The sequence below is a fragment of the Camarhynchus parvulus genome, chromosome Z (assembly GCF_901933205.1).
Source record: "Camarhynchus parvulus chromosome Z, STF_HiC, whole genome shotgun sequence".
In the NCBI taxonomy this organism is placed as follows: Eukaryota; Metazoa; Chordata; class Aves; order Passeriformes; family Thraupidae; genus Camarhynchus; species Camarhynchus parvulus.
The window spans coordinates 46,426,160-46,446,177 of record NC_044601.1 but is presented as its reverse complement, the minus strand read 5'-3'; the positions used below and the strand labels follow the sequence as shown (position 1 = coordinate 46,446,177).

General features: G+C 41.6%; 1 protein-coding gene across 2 annotated transcripts in view; it reads right to left on the bottom strand.

The window, feature by feature from the left end:
* The window catches only part of IQGAP2 (IQ motif containing GTPase activating protein 2), a 124,023-nt gene that overhangs the window by 97,028 nt on the left and 6,977 nt on the right, over window positions 1–20,018 (bottom strand). For both annotated transcript variants that reach the window (XM_030969296.1, XM_030969297.1), the window contains exon 2: window positions 5,135–5,234. In XM_030969296.1, the coding sequence (XP_030825156.1) occupies window positions 5,135–5,234 (100 nt within the window). The remainder of the gene's footprint in view (window positions 1–5,134; window positions 5,235–20,018) is intronic.

The following is a 20,018-nucleotide window of genomic DNA, read 5'->3' as shown; positions in this document are numbered from 1 at the left end:
GTCTTTAAATATTTCCTGTAGTCTGAAAGTATTTAAGTAATATTAATTCACTCATGGCCTGCCAGGGCTGAATGGTTGCCATAATTTTATTCCTGGAGAAACAGCAACATGAAACCTGGCAGACTTCACTCATAGTACACTAAGTCTTTGTAGGACTCTGGTGCCTTCCCCAGAAACAGTGATCCCCTTAGCCAACCTCCATGGTCCCACAGTCCTGGCAACTTGAGCTTTCTGTCTTGCTATGGTACTGCAAAGCTTTTGGCTTTAACAAAAGCTAAGTAAACACTTCAGGGTTTGACTTTTTAAGTACATTAAACTGTGGGTACATTTTTGTTCAGCAGGTCATAACTATCATATCATCAACCAATACTGCAACTAGCCATTGCAAACCAATTAACAAAACCAACATTATGAAAGAGGCAGGTTTTAGAAACAAAACAGGACAATTTGTTTTTCTATTGAAAAGAATTTGCAGAAGAATGAGAAATTAATTATTCAACATTAAAAAAAAAACTTCTCAAAAAGAAATTTCCTGGATAGATTTCTTTTACTGTATCTTTATCGTCCTAATACTGAAGCTGAAACTTCAGTGTTTTATACAAGTTACTGCCTTGCTGAACAGCTGAGCAAGAAAAAAAATGTTCTGGCAGCTCTGTTTATGAAATTGCAGAATATGCTTTATGAAACAAAGTATATCCCATTTCATGCAGGGAGAGTCAAGGCTAGTAAAATGAGGAGTTCCATGGCTCAAATTCAATCTTATCATAAGAAGGTATAATTTCTAAAAAGCCAAGAGAAACAGTATCTACTTCACTATGGGTGATTATAAGCCTAGCCAGCCACAACACATTTAGTGAAAATTTGATTTGCTTTATATGCCAAAGCTTCAATCACAATTTAAATCCTTCAAATCTGTATTATCTTTGCAGTGCAGTAATTACATATCAGCAGAGACAAACAACAGCAAAAGCCAAACCCAAGCCAGAATTTGGTGTGCTGGGTTATTTCCTTTGGAAAGGAGGATGCTGTGGTCAATATTACTTTTGCCAGACTGGGGCTGGGAAAAATGTGGGCATGCACCTGTTAAAATTCACATAACACAAGACGACCTGAGGGCTTGTAACACAGCTGTTTATGCCCACCTTAGACTTTTGCTATTTACTAGTGTGATTGTCCAGATTATACTGGATATGTGTCAGGGTAACATCTGTAGGGCTTCTATTAGTGGCATCCATGGCTACATTTCTTGAAGTGCAAAAATCCCTACTCCTAAATGTATATTCTTGATTTTTTTTCTTCTCAGAAGCTCAAGGAAATGGGATGCTATCAATTTTTTGCTCCTTTTTGGTTTTTTGTTTAATGTGCAAGAGACTTTGCTTAAAGGTAAAATATATACCAGCAACCAAAACCTCATTTTATCAGATGTGCAATCTCAGGAAGAAAGGGGCCCAGCAATGTAACAAAAAAAAAAAAAAAAGATTCTTTCCTCAATATCAAATATAACACTCTATCAAACTTTAATGACCTCTGCAGATATTACAAGCCTGTTCATTGTACTTAAAAACCAATTTCCTATGTTGTATAGGTGTAACAGATACTCTGCCTAGCTCAGAAGGTATTTGCAGAAGCATCAGCTACCAGTGACAGGATTCTTTTTTCATGTTGAACTTTTAGCCAAGTTTTTATTAAAGCTGGGCTACCATAATTAAATATGCAAACAGTGATCTAAAAAGCAGCTGAAAGCGTACATTCTTTACCTGTTTAATTAATTCTGGAATTTTAAAATGCAGAGCTGCTACAAAGTAATGTTTTCATTACAAACATGGTGAGAAGCAAAATATACCTCCTGACACACCCCCAGTCATATTCTGCTTGATCTTTTGCTATTTATTGTTTATTTCAGTATTTATTACTCTCCAATGTGGACTAAAGCACACTGTATTTGCGCACATTTGATTATCTAAAATAGTATCTGCTGTCATTTCAGCACCTGCCAACTGGAAAAACTCACCTTGACTTACTCATTCAGTCTATTTATTGTCATTGTTATCCACAGAGTTATGAATATTTAGAAGTCCTCTCCAAGCACTCAGGACAAAGATTAAATATGTCCTAAAGGCAGTTCCCACTCTCCAGATTCACCCTAGGAGGGTACTGCTGTGAGCAAGCAGGCAGCAGGCAGAGCTCTGGGTGGTTTCACAACCAGCTGCTGCACCTGGGGCTGAAGGCACCACCCTGCCTGCTCTGAGTCAGACCCGCTGCCACAAGCACACAGCAGGGGAAGAGGGCCTGCACATCCCATGGGTGCTGCTGCAGAGCTGGGCAGCACCCAGCTGGGACCCCTCCATCCAGCAGCAGCAGCCAAAGTTGCAGATGCCCATCACTTGGGAATGTTCCTGTATTCCTGTGAGCGAAGGGCAGGACCCACCACGTGTTGTGGAAGAAGCCTACGCTCGAGCCTCCCCAAGGCTGGTCTCATTTGAATTGTGACCCTGTTGCTCTCCATCTCACTTTCCAGAGTCCCCAGTTTTGTTCAGGCTCTGTAGTGACAGTGAAAATGCTATAATCATGCAGGTACAGACAAGGAATATAAATGAACAAGTTTCACCCCTAATCAAGCTCACAGAGTGAATAACCATGCAGTGAGAAGAGATACAGAACTTTCTCATGTTTCCCATTTCTCCAGATTGGTGCTGGGAAAAGCGTGGTCATGTACCCTTGACATCCGAGCCTGGGGCTGGCACTAGCTCAGTTTCCCTGGACAACATAGGTCACCTCCTGGCAAAGCAGGGCTAGGGACTACACAGCCATGAGACTCAGGCATTTCTACTTGTTTCTACAAGCTTTTTTGTAGCTGTTTGTAGCTGGGTTGTTTTCACAGTAGCAAGAGTGTCTTGGGGCAAAGTCTCACACTCTGTTTTCTCACAGCAGTTCTGTCTCCCCAAAATCACTCCCAGGGCCACCACCACGCTCTGCATGGTGACCCCTTCCTTCCTAATGAGCACTGGAACCAGTGCACTGAGGCAGAGGAGGACATCCAGCAGCATCGTGCTGCCACTTCAGCTCCATCCACAACAGCCCAATCCCTTAGTAAGGGAAGTACAATGCTCCTTACACTGCAGAACTCATCCCCACCTTATGAAGTAATCACCATTGAGATTCTGATTTTTCAAACAGAGATCCAGAAAAGCTTCCAGGTACCCAACAACCCTGAAAGTAATTGTCCCGGATAGGAAGTCCCATCATGGACTACAGAGCTAAAACAATGCTTCCTCTAGAGAACTGCTAGTGGCAAGAATCTCTATGAAAATAAATACAAGGAAGGAGAGGAGGTTACTCACAGCAGATGCTATTTTAAGTCATTAGTTGTAAAAATAATTTCACATCTCCTTGTGAAATATCAAGGGAGCTGCTTCAAATTAGCTAGAGGACTCAATTTCAAAATGACAAGTAGCCTGGGAAAGGGGAAGGTTGAAGAGAGCCGGGAAGAAAAAGCAGTCATAATAGCAGCAGAAGAGAAAAGGTTGACTTTGGAGACTAGATGCCATAAGGCAGCAGATAGGTGAGTTGCAACATACCAAGGAGAAACCTTGAGTGAAATCAAACCTTGACTCACTGAGGTTTGCTGATACGGTGGACATGATCTAACACCTCCACAAGTGAAACCTGCTCCCTTCCCTCTCTCCAGTGTGCAGCTGCACCCCATCCTCCTCCTCTTGCCTGCTCAGATTCTCCTCTGACCCCTTGGTCAGACCAGTCAGCTCACTAAACCACAGAAAACTAACTCAGCAAAAGACCTTCACATAGCCAGCAGAGCAAGCTGACTCATCTGACTGAGGGCAATCTCTTCCACTGCATAATGGGGGCAGCAGGAGCCTTTGGAGCAGGTCAGTCCTCCCTGGCAGCAGGATGACACTTGCCATCTTAAATATCTGAACAGGGAACCACTGCAGGAGAAAGAGGAAGAAGAGGCAAAGGAGGCAATGCTTGCTACACCAAATGGAACAACGTAGTGAAGAGGAAGTAAGAATGGCTGATTTTTATAACAATACTCCTAGGACCAAACCACTGGCAGCTATTGAGAGGGAAACACTGTGGATTCAAGGCCCAGAGCACAATTTAACAGTAGATTACTGACTGAAATACACTTGTTTAAACCATTACAAAGATGCTAAGCTTCATCTTCACACTAAGGTTTCACAGCTTGCACTACTAATCACAGTTCAAGTTTTCTTTTCTCAATAGAAATTCAATAGAAATTCATAGTTTATAAGTAAAAACATCATCATCAACAAACACAGAGCAGAAGCAAGATGCTACCAGTGGTGCAATAACAATAACGTGAGTATAAGAGGCATCTTTGAAAAAGTCTGATCAGACAGAATATAAAATAGGCTTTTACATATATAATAATTGCAGCACTTGAAGCTACTTCAAAAGCACAAGGATATTGTACCCTGTTTCCCTGCTCTCTAATTATGAAAATGTTGTTGAATATTTGTTTTGAGAATGAAATGAACATAGGACAGTACATTTGCACAAAGGTGATCAAAATTCTGTGCACTTTCAAATCAGTGTTTCATCACTGTTTCTGTTGCTTTAAGAGATGAGTACTGCTGACCAGTAGGAACTGAAGCAAGAGCAGAGTCCATCTTCTCTTATTGCATTGCCTGGACTTGCCACTGTAACACAAAGATGATTCAATCATTAAACCTGTAAGAGCCCGGGTGATTTTCTGCCATCTTAGTGACCTGATCACTCCATAAGAAGTAGCACCAAGGAGGGAGCACAGCCACAGAGCCAGGACAAAAATACTCTCCCCAGTTGGTCACATAAGCCTGACTCAGTTTCTCACAAAACTACAGCCTTGTATTTTAGTATCCAGCCCCAACTTTCAGTGAAAATGGACACCACAATCAGTTTCAGGATGTTGTCTTGATTATTTCTGAATCTTTCTTTGAATCAGACTTTTCATACTGGGCATTAGTTTCTCATACTGAGTGCTGTGATACTCCAACATTCAGTTAATCCAAGTAATTCAGATGTTGAATCAAAAATTATGATGCTCAAGAATACAACAGGCCTGAATGTCCACATTTAAAGGCCAGAAATAAGTGTGCTTTCATTTACTCACCTTTTTGCTTCTTCTAAGTGGCACAGATACTCATAAGCAATATTCTGACGCCTCCTCTCATCCATTTCCTCTGCAGAAAGCCTTTCATCATCCACAATAGCTGCAAACAGAAACCCATATCAAGTTACACACGAGTCTGGGTGATTTTTAGAGCAATTTTACTTAGAACCTGGGTGAATTGCTGAAGAAGGGAAATAAAAATATTTACCACTTCTCTTTAAAAGAGGCCTTTTATAGTATGGTGCACAAAGATGTCTAGGTCACCAAGAGTATTCTGTTCTTTCTACAGAGAATTCCTCAAGTTTCACTTCTTCAAGCGTGTATTGCTCTGAGGCCATTGCCTGGTTTGGGGGCAGGATTGAGCCCTCGTGGTGGGGCTGATGGAGCACTCAAACACGGGGGCTGAGGCTGGGAGCCAGCAGAGTTTCAGCTTATACATCCTCAGAAGAGTTTGAGGACTCTCATGAGGAAGTTCAAGGTAAGAAGCAGGTAGAGCAGCCCCATGCTAAGCAGATCCTCAACACTAGAGACAAAGACAACACACTGCAAAGGTATCTCAAGGACAGCATGGGAATTGGCTGCCACTTCAGGAACCCGTGAGACTGCAACACGCTGAGCTGCCTCCCAGTGAGGGAGGTGACGACGGTTGTAATCAAATGAGCCATCTGTGGTTTCTCCTACTTACTGCTGCAACCTCATCACCTCCCATAAAAACACTCTCCCAGCCTATTAAGGATAGGTGTCTGTGCACATCTCCAGCTGCAAATAACTCCAATTATTTATGTCTACTACCCAGTGATTGGTCTTTCTCTATTTGTAGAGTACAGAGGGGGCCTCTGTGAGCAGCTCTCCAATTTTTCCAAATGTTTCTAGCAGTGAGTCTGAAGGAGCGTACTGTTGTGCTGACTTCCAGATGAATTTCAGCCGCAGCAGTGAGACTTTTGTTAACAGCCTTCATATACCAGTTACCAAAATGACACCCTATTTGTACTAAGCTGAGTGCTGGACTACTAGATCATCTTGAAGATATCTTCTAATCTCAATCATTCTGTGAAAAATGTGGTCCTACATCCCGCATGTTTTCAGTCATGCTCACATCACCTCTCACACCATAGCTGGCAACCCAGTGAACCAGAAGGAGGGGCAGCTCTTGCTAAAGTGACCTGTTTCTGGGAAGATTGGCTCCCTGATCTGAGCCACTGCATACTTGCAGGCCCCGTGGTGCAGGCACAAGGGAGGGGACGGAAACGCAGGGCTGGACTAGCTGCTTTCTGTGGCATCTCACAAGGCAGTTAGCTGAGAACATCATGACACATCCTCGGTAAAAAAACCACAGCCCCTGCTCCTCCTGAAATGCACTGTGATGTGCTTTGCTAGTTCTATTCCCACACAGACTCGTGCATGCCACGAGCAAGTCTTCCGCTTTTCCCTGAAGATTGCTTCAAGTAGGGGTAAACAGTTTCAGGTAATGGATACAGGCAACACAAGTAAAAGGCACTTAAAAACAGCAGGACTCCGCAGGGTTTTGCAAGTACTTGCATATCTTGAAATCTGTACCAAAAAAAAAAAAAAAAAAAAAAAGGAGCCAGAGAAATTATCTCACATGCATTTACTGAGGACACAAAAGAAATTACACTACACATCCACATTTTGGACTGATGCTACCATACATTTGTTAAGGTCTTGTATAGCTGCTTCAACCTTTGTAGTTTAAGTTTTAATGACCATATGGGAGTTGATATCTCTCATCTTCTTTTGCTTTTAAGATTGCTCTTCCTAATTACCCAGATGTTTCATACACCAATCAAACAAATACATGTCTTGCTCAGAGTTTCTTTTAAGTCTGGTAGCTCCAATAAGCATGACTCACTCTAAAATGAGCTCTCAGATACTGTAATCAGGATATCACTTGCCATGAACCAAAACATTAGTTTGGAGGCAAACATGGGATGCAGCACTGTGCCTGGTAAACTGGCCATGGAGGCTGCTCTAATACTGCTCTTGCCCTCACCACCATCAGCACAACCAGACAGGCTGCTCTGACTCCATGGAGAGCTCCTCTGCTGCAGAGGGCTCCTGACTTCCCAGAGCAAGGGAAAAATACTGATGAGCCACCACACCAAAACATCATATATCATTTTATGGTTTGCAACACTGAGATCAAGAGCCCCTTTTCAAAAGCTCTCCCAGATATGAGTGCTCACAAGTGGAGACAAGTGCTGTCAGAAGAGCCCAGCTGATTGTCCTACTTGGCTGTGGTCCTGTCAGCTAGGGTGGGACAGCCAGGTCAAGCCCTCATCCCCCATGACAATTCCCATGCCCCGTTTCTCGTAGCTTGTTAAACAGTTGTTTACTCCTGCCCTCCAAAGACAACACAGCCATAAGCAAATCAGAAAAAAGGAAGCTTGTCTGAATATAGGTGAAGTAAACCACATGACCCATGTGATAAGTATCAGTCTAGGAATTAACCTGAATAACACTAATGTTTTGCAATTTAGTCCTGGATCTGCACATCTTGGGTGCCTCCTATACCCTACAAAGGTGTCCTAGATCAAGCAGCCCTGGCCAAACTCAAATCCCTCATTAAAATTATTTGCAAAGATTGATTCAGAGAGTAGATGAAGGCACCAACAGATATTGTGGAATTGTAATAGTTGCCCTGCTTAGCAAACACTGCAACAATGAGAGGTAAGAGCAAGATTCAAAAAGAAGTAACTTGTACACTCTGGGAAGTGGAAAACCCAGCTCCCTTCTGGAGAGGGTATCAGCAGCCCACAAGCTGGAAATCAGACTTTTCTGTTAGGGACAAAACAGCTAAATTTTCTGGGCTGGATATCTGAGCACTGAAAATACAGAGCACAGGGAATGCCAACACCTACAGTGCTAATCCTGGGAGGAGTCTCTTACAACATCAGCTTCCAATAAGTCTGATTACATACTTACCCTCCAGCATATACTGGCTTCAAAGCAACTGTGCTATCACATCAAGAGTGGTTGCAGACACAACTTTAGAAACACAAATGACCTGCAGGTAGCCTCAGGACTGAGCTGCAGAGGCAATTACTTTGATGACTTGGGTTCTTAAAGTCTAGTCTATAATAATATATTCTGGCAAGGGCTTCAGCTTTTGACTAGAGTCCTGTGTACCTCTTCCTTCAAACATCCTGAGAGCATCCATCAAGCCAGCCACACCAAGTTCAACAGACAAACACGTTTGGTTTGGAGACAGAAAGCTCAGCCTTTCTGCTTAACAGAGCAAGTATTAGTTAGAAAACTAGGAAGATTGATGCAAGAATAAACATATTTCTGCCATATCAGTAACACTTTGATAATGCTCAGCTCACAATGGAAGAGAGTGCTGCAATAAAGGGTGTTATGTGGCAGAGTAATCAGGGCTGGGCTTCACCTGAGGATCTCTACCAAGCAGGATCCTGACACAAAACCTTCCAGCTGAGAAGATCCAAATGCCATAGAACAAGGCACACTTTCCATGAAAGTTATAAAGAGGGAAAAAGTAATGTAAACAACATCTTATGATTAAATTCATTAATTATGTGACTTAACTTCAAATTCAGAGGAATTCCCTTGAAGAGGGAATGTTAGGAGCGCATCTCAACAACCAACAAGATCTAATAAAAATGCTAGCCTTAAAGCTATTTCAATTCATTTTAGATGTTGACACTGAGTTAGCCAAGAGTCAGTAGACATAAAACATGTGCTAAGTCACCAAGTTCACTCATAGACACTTCTTCATGAAAAAAACACCAAAGGAAGAGTGTGTATGAAACACATGGAACAGCGAGCAGTACTAAAACTTAGTAAATTGCCACACATGGGAGATTTATTCTAGTACTCAGTACAGCACACCAACTTTCCAATTCTTCCCACAATTGGTTCAACAGAAATAAAGGAACATTCTACTGACAGCTTCCTACGTATGTATATTCTACATATTTAGCACAAAAGTAAGTGCTTACCAAGGAGTTTTGCTAAATCGAAGACTTAGTCATCTTCCGTCAGCTGACACATCATACTTACATGCACCCTCCTCATCCTAAAATCGCCCTGTGTAGGCAGTATCTAGGACTAATTGATGTTTGAGGTTTGCTTGTGAATTGCAAAAACTTTCTGATGTATCCTGATCCAAGATAGCCCCTCCAGTTGTTGGCAAATTCTTGGAGCTATGCCAGTTGCTGACCACAGAGCTGAGAACTCAACCCAAGGCACTCCATGCCCTACAGTCAACATGGTGCCTGCAGGATCTACTACGTCAGACTCAGCATTAGTAGACAACATGAAAACATTTCAAATTTCTGGATTTGAGCATATTTTCAGAAATAGAGCCACGACGTCTGAAGATGCAATATTATTACTGAAACTAGCAATCAGCCCAGGTGCACAAGGGCCACTGGAGCCATGACCTTACTAAAAGAATCCAAAAGAAAGAGAATCAAAACTTCAGGTTCACAGAGATGCGGTCACTTTACAGAGGAATTTTAAAAACAAGTACTGTCTCTCTAAACATCATCCAGTTCAGAGTTCATCCTCATATTATATCCATGACAAGGATTTTGGAGGTCCCAAGACCACAGAGATAATTTACATTGATACTGAGTTTACTGGAAATCTAATCACTGTTTCAGTGCCTCACCACCCTTAGAGAATTTCTTCCTAATGTCTAATCTAAATCAATCCTCTTTCAGTCTGAAGCCATTCCCGCTTGTCCTATCACTACATACCCTTACAAAAAGTGCCTCTCCATCTCCCTTGTAGGCCATAATAAGATCTCGCAGAACCTTCTCTTCTCCAGGCAGAACAACCCCAATTTTCTCAGTCTTTCCTCACAGGACAGATGTTTCAGCCTTCTGATCATTTTTGTGGCCTCCTGTTCTGGACCCGTTTTACAGATCAACATCCTTCCTATGCTTGGGGCCCTAGAGCTGGACACAGAACTCCAGATGGGCTGTTATGTGGCTGGAGTGGAACAGCTATAATCACCTCCACTGACCTGCTGGTCGCAGTAGTTTAGGTTTGAAATTGCATTAACTAAGAGATGTTTCACAGATCTAACATGCAACAGAGTTTGCAAATTAGTCGATGGACTGTACTTTTAAAGGGTGCTAAACTTAAAATAATATGAAACAAAGAAGCATGCAAGGAAAAGTAATATTTGTTACTATTTCTAAATACAAATTTATGGAACAGTTTTTGAAGCATAATCCTTAAGTAATTCAGGTATAACCATTTACCAAACAGGTTTTGTTATCTTAGAAAAACTGAAGCTGGAAAAAAAACCCTGCAAAACTTACAACAGCACTTAAAGCTTCCTGGTCATTCATTTTCTCTCACACATATGACTATCTGCAACAGTTCAAGAGCAGCACGTGGCTGCTCCTAGCAGGCAGACCCTTTAATAAGGCATTTGCCACAGACATATCAAAGGACTTCTTACACTGAAGGCAAAGAAAGGAACAGAGGCTTTTATTTCCCAGGGCCAATCCCCCTCAATTTCCTGCCACCAGAGACTTTTTCCCATGGAAAGCAAGACGTGAGCAATAAGGAGGAGGGCTCTTTTGGCACCACAACTGGGAAGCTCAATGAACAAGACATAACAGACTACGGAGAGAACAAAATCCTCTTACGGTGATAGAATAGAATTTGTAAAGTCAGGGTTGGGGTGAGGAGGGGAAAGAAAAGATACAGGAGTACATATTATAAAATGCTGGGATAAAAGTTTTTCACGAGAGTGTTTGAATTAAACATTAGCTAAAGCACATTTCACAGTCTCAGCTGTCTGCAGCCACACAGTAAGTGAGGCAAGGCAGCATTTCAGTCCACTGGCAAGAAGTTCTGCAAATTCTGTATATGCCCCCCTTACATCTTCCTGCCTCCTCCTCCCAAGCTCATACCCCCTATCCAGTATTATGCAGTCAAAAGTACTCAACAGAGCCACTCTATAACAAAAACAAAAGCCAGGGAGCCTTTCTTGCACAAAAACTTCTGACTGACTGTTTGCTAGCCACAGCCAGTCCTACTAATAGCTGAGCCCAGTACAACAGGCTCTAGGCAGCATCCCATTTATGTCTCCCTGTAGTGAGAGGACCTTAGGCATCTGTCATCACAATTCAGTGCTGTAGCTTCAAGAAGAAGCCAGTTGCATTTTAGATGGTCACAGTGACTTAAAACCTTATGTAATGAGAGAATATATCTTGTCCTAGTGTGAAAGAGGCCAATAAATTCATCTTTTGTGCCTTCTTTTTATTCCTAGTAAAATTCATACTCTCAGGTACTTAGCACTCCATGAGTACCTGCCTTGGGCAGCTCAACTCCATGGTTGCTCCTAGTTTGGCAGTTCACATGCTGCACCAACCAAGCCCCATACATGGAGCAGGTTGAGCTGGCAATGCTCTGAGGCAGGCTCACTGCTACCCAAGCTGTCCTCATTGCAACAGGACAGGAGCTCAGATCACTGCCAGGAAGCTGCAAAATACAGGGGAAAGATTCCTGTACAGATATCAGAAAAACTATTCTCAAAGCTACAAGCAGATGGAGTTTCCCCCCGAGCCTCCAGTCCCATATCAACTTGCAGGTATCCAATGTGATGATTTATTAAATATGCAGAAGAAAGTGTGTCAACTATAACAATGTGGACAGAGATAATTCAATGGGCTACTAAGAAAAAATGGCTTTACAGCACCAAGCACCTATTACGAGTATTCCATTATTAAGGTATTTTGTACCTACAGGGCTATTTTTATGCTGGAAGTTGTTTATCTTTGAATGAATAATTTAAGGCTCTGATGAAAACAGCTTTCTATAGACTTCTTCTGTCAAAAAGTACAATTGCAAGCAACTAGCATGTGTCTCATAGCAATGAGACCAGATGGCCTGAACATTTTTCTGCGTCTCCAGTTAGGGGCGTTCAGTCCATTCCCTGAAATTTGCTCAAAAGAAGGTCTCTAGACAAAGGCAGACATTGCAAGCACTAAAAAACCTATGACAGCTGTGAACTTGGAGGGCAGATTCACATGAGAGAGTAGACTAATACACTTAAATAAAGAGTGGGGGTTTTCAACATGTAACTTGTCAAATGATTCCAACATTCAACTACTCTCTCCCTTAAAAATGGCTGTATCTCTCCTAATCTAGTTATTTCATTGTCAAAGCACGCAGGCTTGTATTCTCAAACAAAAATATAAACGCATCTTCTGGCCAGCAGATAGATATTATCCACTCTCACAAATTATGTGTCACACAGGATCTCCAGGGCCACTGTTCTGGACTATGTCTAACTGCCAGACACTGCACAAACAGGGAAAGCAAACACACACCATTAGCATGGGAGTGTTGAACATAGATATCCAGTAAAAGACATCCTGATATAAAATTAAAAATGTTTGCTAAACCAGTCTTTCCCCTGAGCTTTCCCAGAGAGCCTTATTCCTGTGCATTTACTTTCCCAAGTCCTCCTCTTTCTCCCATTTCCTTGATAAAGGTGTTATTTCAGTCATGTGTATCTGCTACCACAAGGCCAGCCATATCCATTTACAGATACTGAATGCTATTGCAATACATGGACCTTGGGACTGTCATACAAGGGGACAGTGATGCAACAGCAACCACATTCCATGCTCCTGAACCCAAGTGTCCAAACCACTTCATTTCAGTCAGACACGGACAAAAGTCTGTAGGGCTCCTCAGACATGTCTCAAGATACTTCAATCCCCACAAAGTTTAGAAAAAGTCTCATTTAACCACAGACACAAGTAGGCTTTGGCATTGAGCAAGTGACTACATATGCTGCCAAAAAGTTTAACATTCAATTTTCTGCTTATGGGTATACACATCCTGTACTCTGCTTTTAAACCTCCAGCTTTCTACAGTATCATCACATGAGACTTCAGTAGAGCTAAATATTAAAAGAACTACACTAATTAGTTCTGACATTACCTTACTGTATGATGATACTAGAGCATGGACATCTTTTTCTTAGTACAGTAATTTAACCCTGTGCAGAAATAAAACGTTTCATTTTATCTTAACTTTATCATAATTGTTCAGTATGTTTGGAAGAACAAGGAGATAAAGTGATGGAATTGAAGGAAGCAGATGAAAACCTAATCATTTTAATTTGGTTGCAAGTGTTGCCATCTACGATTACAAACGTGGAATGCAATGTATCAGCTTGTTGCTCAACCACTTCCACCAACATTTAACTGCATGCCTCACAGTCTACAGCACACTTGGTGTAACTGCTTAATAAAATTGTAACTGTTTATCTTTGCATACTTCACTAGCCGGTCAGTTCGAGGCACAACAGGTTTTCCCAAGACTGAGGCGCTCACAAAACACCATTAAAACTCTAGCTCCTTTCTGTGACCTCAAACATTTAGGTCAACTTAGACAATTGACCTTGGCACTCTTCACTCATTTTTTTTTTTAACACTCTTTACTCATACCCACTATTTACTAATAAACCCTCAGTCTAGGTTCCCAAAAAAGGCACAAGTCTAAGGAAGCACTCACACTGACGGATGCTGAGGAGGCAGTGAACACCAATTACAAGCTACTTCTCTCACTCACAGGCCATACTATCTCCACATGCTTAGTCCAAATACATTAGCACGGCCAAACTTCAAGGCAGCTTTCAGAAGCTTTCCTTCTCCAGAGATAAGTTCATAAGAAAACAAATAAGGGTCAAGGGTTATTTTACCACCTTTATCCATTTGCTGTTTTCTTAAATAAGGAACTTGTAACTTGAATTCTATGTATTTTGACACACCATTTGCTTTGCTCATTTCACTGGAATTACTTTAACCTGTTTGCTTTTTATTAGTAATATACATAAAAATCCTAAATAAAATAGCCAAAATTTTACCATACAGATTCAATTTCCTTGCATTTTACTGGAATTACTTTAACCTGTTTGCTTTTTATTAGTAATATACATAAAAATCCTAAATAAAATAGCCAAAATTATACCATACAGATTCAATTTCCTTGCATTTTACCTACTGTGACCTCAATTCAACTTAACACAAGCAGACTGTAAACAAAATAACGAGAAAGACAGTTTAATCTTGCCAGGCTGGTAAAATGCACTATGCAACTATGAAAGACAGAAAAATGCTAGTGTCTATAATGTGCCTGGGTATGAACCCTGTAATTAGATTCAGACAGAAGGCAAATGCAAGTCTTTTGCCTAAAAATGCCATCAAATTTATTTCTAGTATTAGGCAGTTTATATTTAATTTTTCTCTGAAGAGAATTGCATGTATATCAATAAGTCAGATGTATACACAGACCTACAGGACAGGTAACTTGTGATCACTAAAATACTGTGATGATGATGCCAAAAAAACAAAAACAACTAATGCAAAAGGCATTCATCCCTATGCCAGCAGTTGGAATCAAGAGCTCAACAAGTTAACAGGAAAGGTGACTGTGCATGCAGCCCTCTGCAGAACCCCAAAGGCAGCTTTCATTGTGTGTAATCACATCACACCACTGCCTGAGGCCACAACCGCACCCATCAACATTGGTGGCAGGGCAGAAAGCCACTGCAGAAGAGGAGTGGAAGAACAGGAAAGTGGGGCTGGAGACCATCAGTAGGAAGGGCAGGGCCCAGACAGAACTCACTACAGTGGCAGTGGGAAATCCAAATTCAGGCTTGTCTGCCCAACGTGTGTTCACACACATGGCTACCTACACCTCAGTGCCACTCCTCTTAGCTATTTGCACAGCAAAACCTCTGACCTAGCAACAGTAAGATCACCCTAACTGTGTTGTTAGACACCTCAGCCAACACACAGGGCCAGAATAAAGCACAAGGCTTACTGTGGCAAAGAAGGACCCTACCTGAGGAAGGTAGGCATGTTTGACAAGGGCTACTGATGCTTCACCAAAGGCAAACTACTGGAAATGAAGAGCATAACACAAATGTTTTCTGCATCTATTGCTACTACTTGGTAGAAATTCAAAAGACTTATAGGCATTTAAACAATAGCTAATTAAGATAACGCCCTGCAAATACTGCACGTTTTCTGGCTAAGTCAAGACCTTGTTCAATTTCTGTTTCAGTCTTGAAAATGCAAAAAAAACCTGATCTGCAATTACAACTTGAGGCCAGTGACTGCTACTTGAGAACAGTGATTCATAAATACACTTGTAGCAAACCTCTTCTACCCAGGGGCTGTTTAGGGAAGGCTACACTTGAATGCAGAAGAGAGAAAAGAGGAAGACAAGAGCAGGGACCGGGGAAGTGAAAGAGAGGGGAAGGGGTGAACAACTTCTACCTCCTGAAAGAAGTTTGGGAGGAAAGAGTTACCTAATGGATTCAATATTCAGATCATTGGACAGCTGAAACCAAAAAGCTTCCTATCACGAAATTCTCAGTACAGTAACCAACTGAAAGAAATGTGGTAATTTCTGTGTAGCTTAAAGAACAGAAAATAAGGATGACAGGCAGGAATTCTGAAATAAAAGAAAATCTGCAGAGAAAGCTGTGTCTGGGTCACTAAGTAACTCATACTGTAGAGCTTTAGAAGTCTTGATCTGAGCTGTGAGACTCCAGAGGACTGAAACACCTGCCTAGGAAAAGCCATAGAGCAAGAGCACCACTTAATCACTGAGAAATTGGAAATCACCATGAAAAAGACTGCCACGTAGAAACCCTCAGCCTTGACATCTGGTCTTTATCCTTCTGTTGAGAATTCATCATCTTCTGGTTCTTTCACAGCCGGTCTTTTGCAGGGTCCTTCTACCAAGGTCTGAATAAACCATCTGTTCACTTTTTCCACATTCTGAAAGGAGCTCCAGAAAACACCTGAAACGTTGCAGCACATTTTTCCTTCAAGATACAAATATGAGCATGTGAATATACCATCAGGTTAAACTGCAAGAGCACATCTACCTCTGCCTGCCTGGGTTTTAATTCCTAAGTAATTCTTACAGTCACAATATCTTCAAAGTCTGTAATTCAAAATTCTTTGGCTTAAAGGCACAATGGATTTTTTTTTTTTTTGTTTAATCTTAATGGGGAGAAAAAAACCTTTTGTATTCGGGACAGTAGACTGAAAATTCGGCTTGCAGCTACAGACCCAGACAATGAGACTGAATGGTTTAAACACAAAAATTACTTCAAATTCACAAGAAGATAAAGAAATGTTGTATGTTGCATAATACTTATATATAGATATGGTACATTTAGGTGATGAGCAGGACCCTTGGGCACTCAGAGGCAGAGAAGAACAGAGCCATGGCAATTCCTGTCCTCTCCCCAGCACTCCTGGCTCCCCTGGGAAGGCAGCTGAGCGGCTTGTTGAACAAGTCCCAAAACTGCTGTGCATTCAGTACTGTTTCTACAGCTGATATGGCCCAGCACAAGCAGGAGCCACAAAATAAATGGTGGAGGCACAACATCAGGCTCACAAGTTAGAATCTCACTCCAAAACCTCTTGGCTTTGTTGACTGTGCTGGTCCACACAGAGGCAGAAAGGCACAGAGGATGGAGATGTACCTTCTTTGTTCCTGCTTCATGGTGAGATGACAAATTCTTGCAGGAAGAAGGCAAATGCAGTGTGCCTGTGCAGGTGCTCAGCTCAGGGGCAGTGCCAGGCCAGCAGTGACCTCAGTTATCACTTGAGGCCTGCCTGGCTGCTTTCACTGTGTAATAAGCAAGTGTTTGCAAAAGTATTGGAGCTGATACTGCTGGCTCCAGGGTAACCTCCTCCCAGTAGTCCCTGGTAGGTCACTTCAGGTGCACAGTGCACAGGCAGGCATTGCTTGTAGGGCACTTGGCCACAGAGCTTCTGGATGACTCTGACCCTTATTTCTCACTTGCATACATACCCAGTAATATGAATTATTTTTTCCTTCCTCATCAGGAGCTAGAACCATAGGTGAGAACAAAATCACAAAGTGTTTGAGCCTTGAATAACAGACCTTTGAGAAAGGTTTGAAAAGAACAGACAAATCTTGACCTTTTAAGTCAGTACATCCAGTACATATTTACTGAAACTCGAAGCTGTTCTGAGTGACAATGACACATCTATCATTGCATATATCACTGCAAAATCAGATACAGAGTGAGATAGATGTTCCTCCTAACTTATCAATAAACCAACTACTTCCATTTCCAGGACAAGTCTTTGAGAGCTGCACCCAAAGGATAAATTTTTACCTAAACCATATACTAAAAAACTTGTGAGTGTTCGTTCTACTAAATTTCCTCTAAACTGAAACTTTGTTCATAGCATCTTGAATAACTTAATTTTTCACATTATTTGCTTATGTCTGCCTTATAACTCAAAGTATTTTTGGGGTTAATGGAGCAAGTACTGACCTCAAGACAGCCTCCTCGTTATTTTGAGTGCATTTCCTCTAATGAAAGTATCACAGTGACAATGCTAAATATCAATTATATAAAAATATCAGGAGCATATCAGAAGCATTATGTAAACACCCAAAACCCAAGTATTTTGCTTGAAACAGCAATATTAAGACCTCCAAAACAAAGGAAGCATAACTAGCATTCAATCACTGTTATGGTAACAGCAGTACGAGCAACACAAACTTAAGACCAAACTAAGTTATGTGTTTGCAATTTTTGAAGTCTCTTTCCAAAAAAGAAATCTGGGCCCTTGTGCCACGCATAAGGGCTGGGCACAGAATTATGTAATCTTTTGTATAGCTGCAGTTTGTTTCCTTTCTTGAAGCACATCTTCACAAAATCAAGACTGTTGCTCAGCTTCTAGCAGTTCTTCTGCCAAGTTTTGCCCTGGTTTCCAGCTTACAGTCTATGGACAGCTTCCTTAAAATGAGGCATTTACTTCTGCTAGAGAGAGTGGAGCAGTGTAGAAATATGCTTCATCAGCAGTACCTTACCCAGGTAAGTTTCTACCATTCCTATTCTGTATAGTAACTACCTCTGTATAGCCCACTGTCACAAGAAGCCTTGTTCATGACAAGTGTTCCTCCTCTTCCTGGCTTCCACACTAAAGGCTGTGAAGTGTGAGCACATGTGAAATACCTTCTACCTAATTTGTAACAGTTTTCATACAAATGGTCAACTTTCAAGAAAGTCTATACTTTATAACTTGAGGAAATTATATTAAAAAACTTGATCACATGTAAATTTGCATCTGAAATGTGCCTGAGAAGCTACTAGAGTCAACTTCTACTACTTCTATAGGAACCCAAAATTCTTAACTGCTTGTTTCTTTGTCCTTTTGGGGAGTCCAGGCCTGCCAATGGGCAGCATTTGCAGCCTGGACAGAAGCAGCCTACCAGTCAGCAGCTTCCTGACACAGTTTCAGGAAAAAGAATACAGATTACAGAAATCCGCCTGTTTTTATCAGAAACTTCTGCAAACACTTATGAAGCTACTTAATTTTGTTTAAGTTTGGCAGCAACATAACAAAACAAACCTCCCCCCTACCCCTCTTCCCTCACCCCCCTTCCTCCCCAAAAAAAGAGGAAATACTAAGTGTTATTGCCATGGTTCAGTGTTATAGGAAACACCAGCCCTTGTTTTGCCTGTTACTAACCACAGCACTAAGAAAGTTGATTCATTTTGTTCTAGGACAGCTCATATCTGTGTAATCTTCAGCAAAACCATGTGGCCTTACTTCTCATTTTCTGTGTGTAGATATACGTTGGTGCACAAGGGGCTCGTTTTACAAGTGATAAGAAGTTGTATATTTTCTGGACTCCTCTAAGCCATTTGTTAAACATCACTGCCATAGTCAGAGGTGATATAAAATAGCAGGCAGTCACATCCAGTCCTTGAAGGTCAGTTATCTATCCACCTTCAAAAATCAGCTGCCATGCAGCTTCAAATGCCAAGCCAAGGCTGGTTCTTCTCCCAGCATCCACTAAATCACAGTGAAGAAAGCTGTGCTCTGCTGTGGCCTGAAAAGCAGTATTCAAAACAACTTCTTAGCTCAGATGTAGTGAAATCATGTTTACTGTGTGCCTCATTTTAAAACAGCTGACATTTTTCCTTGGTTAAATCTTTGCCCCAGATTTCTCTAAACATAATCCCTGCTCTACCCTCCTTCTTGTTCCTTTTCAGTTACACCACAACCTACTCATGCTGATATTTATTCTGCTACACTGTATTGAAAAGATATGAAATTTTAAAACTGTTTACCACTGAACAGAGACCATCCAGTCAGTTGTAGCTTGGGTAAATCAGTTAGTCTTGAAAAAAATAAAAATCACAGAAATAAGCAGCACATACCACAAGTTACACCTCATCCCCAGTTTTGACACCCCGCAAGTCATGAGTAATTTTATCAGCTACAAAAAAAAGAGGTTGAAAAAACATCTTGAATTTCACTTTGTGTAAAAAAAGCATTTATTTTTCTTTCTTGGTTGGGTAGTCTAGAACTCAGTTTCTTCAAATTTTCTTAGCACTGTAGCCTTGCCTGGCAAACACTGCCACGCCTTTACTGACATGGATTTGTGAAATTACAGCACTAAAGACAAGATTACCTTAAAAATATTTCTGCAATTCAAAACTCCCTGGGCAACAGAGAGCTGAAAGCAGCCCCAGCTGCATCAGGCGGACAGGGCACAAGGCTGCCAGCAGCACCACAGCAGAGGCAGCTGGGGACACCAGGGTGACACTCCTTCCTGTGTGCCCCAGTCCACCTTTGAGTTCTGCTTGCACGTTTTCCTGCCCCACTGCATGCACACTTTACAGATCTCTACGTGCAGCAGTAGCACAACTTTAACTTGATCTGCCATTCTTCCAGGTGCTGGTGCTCATCTCTACTCAAGCTACTCCGTCATGCTGGCAGACCTGCCTGCAGGCTCATGCTGCAAACCAGACTGGAGACCTAATCCAGCCAAAAATAATTCCATAGGAGGAGTCAAGGTC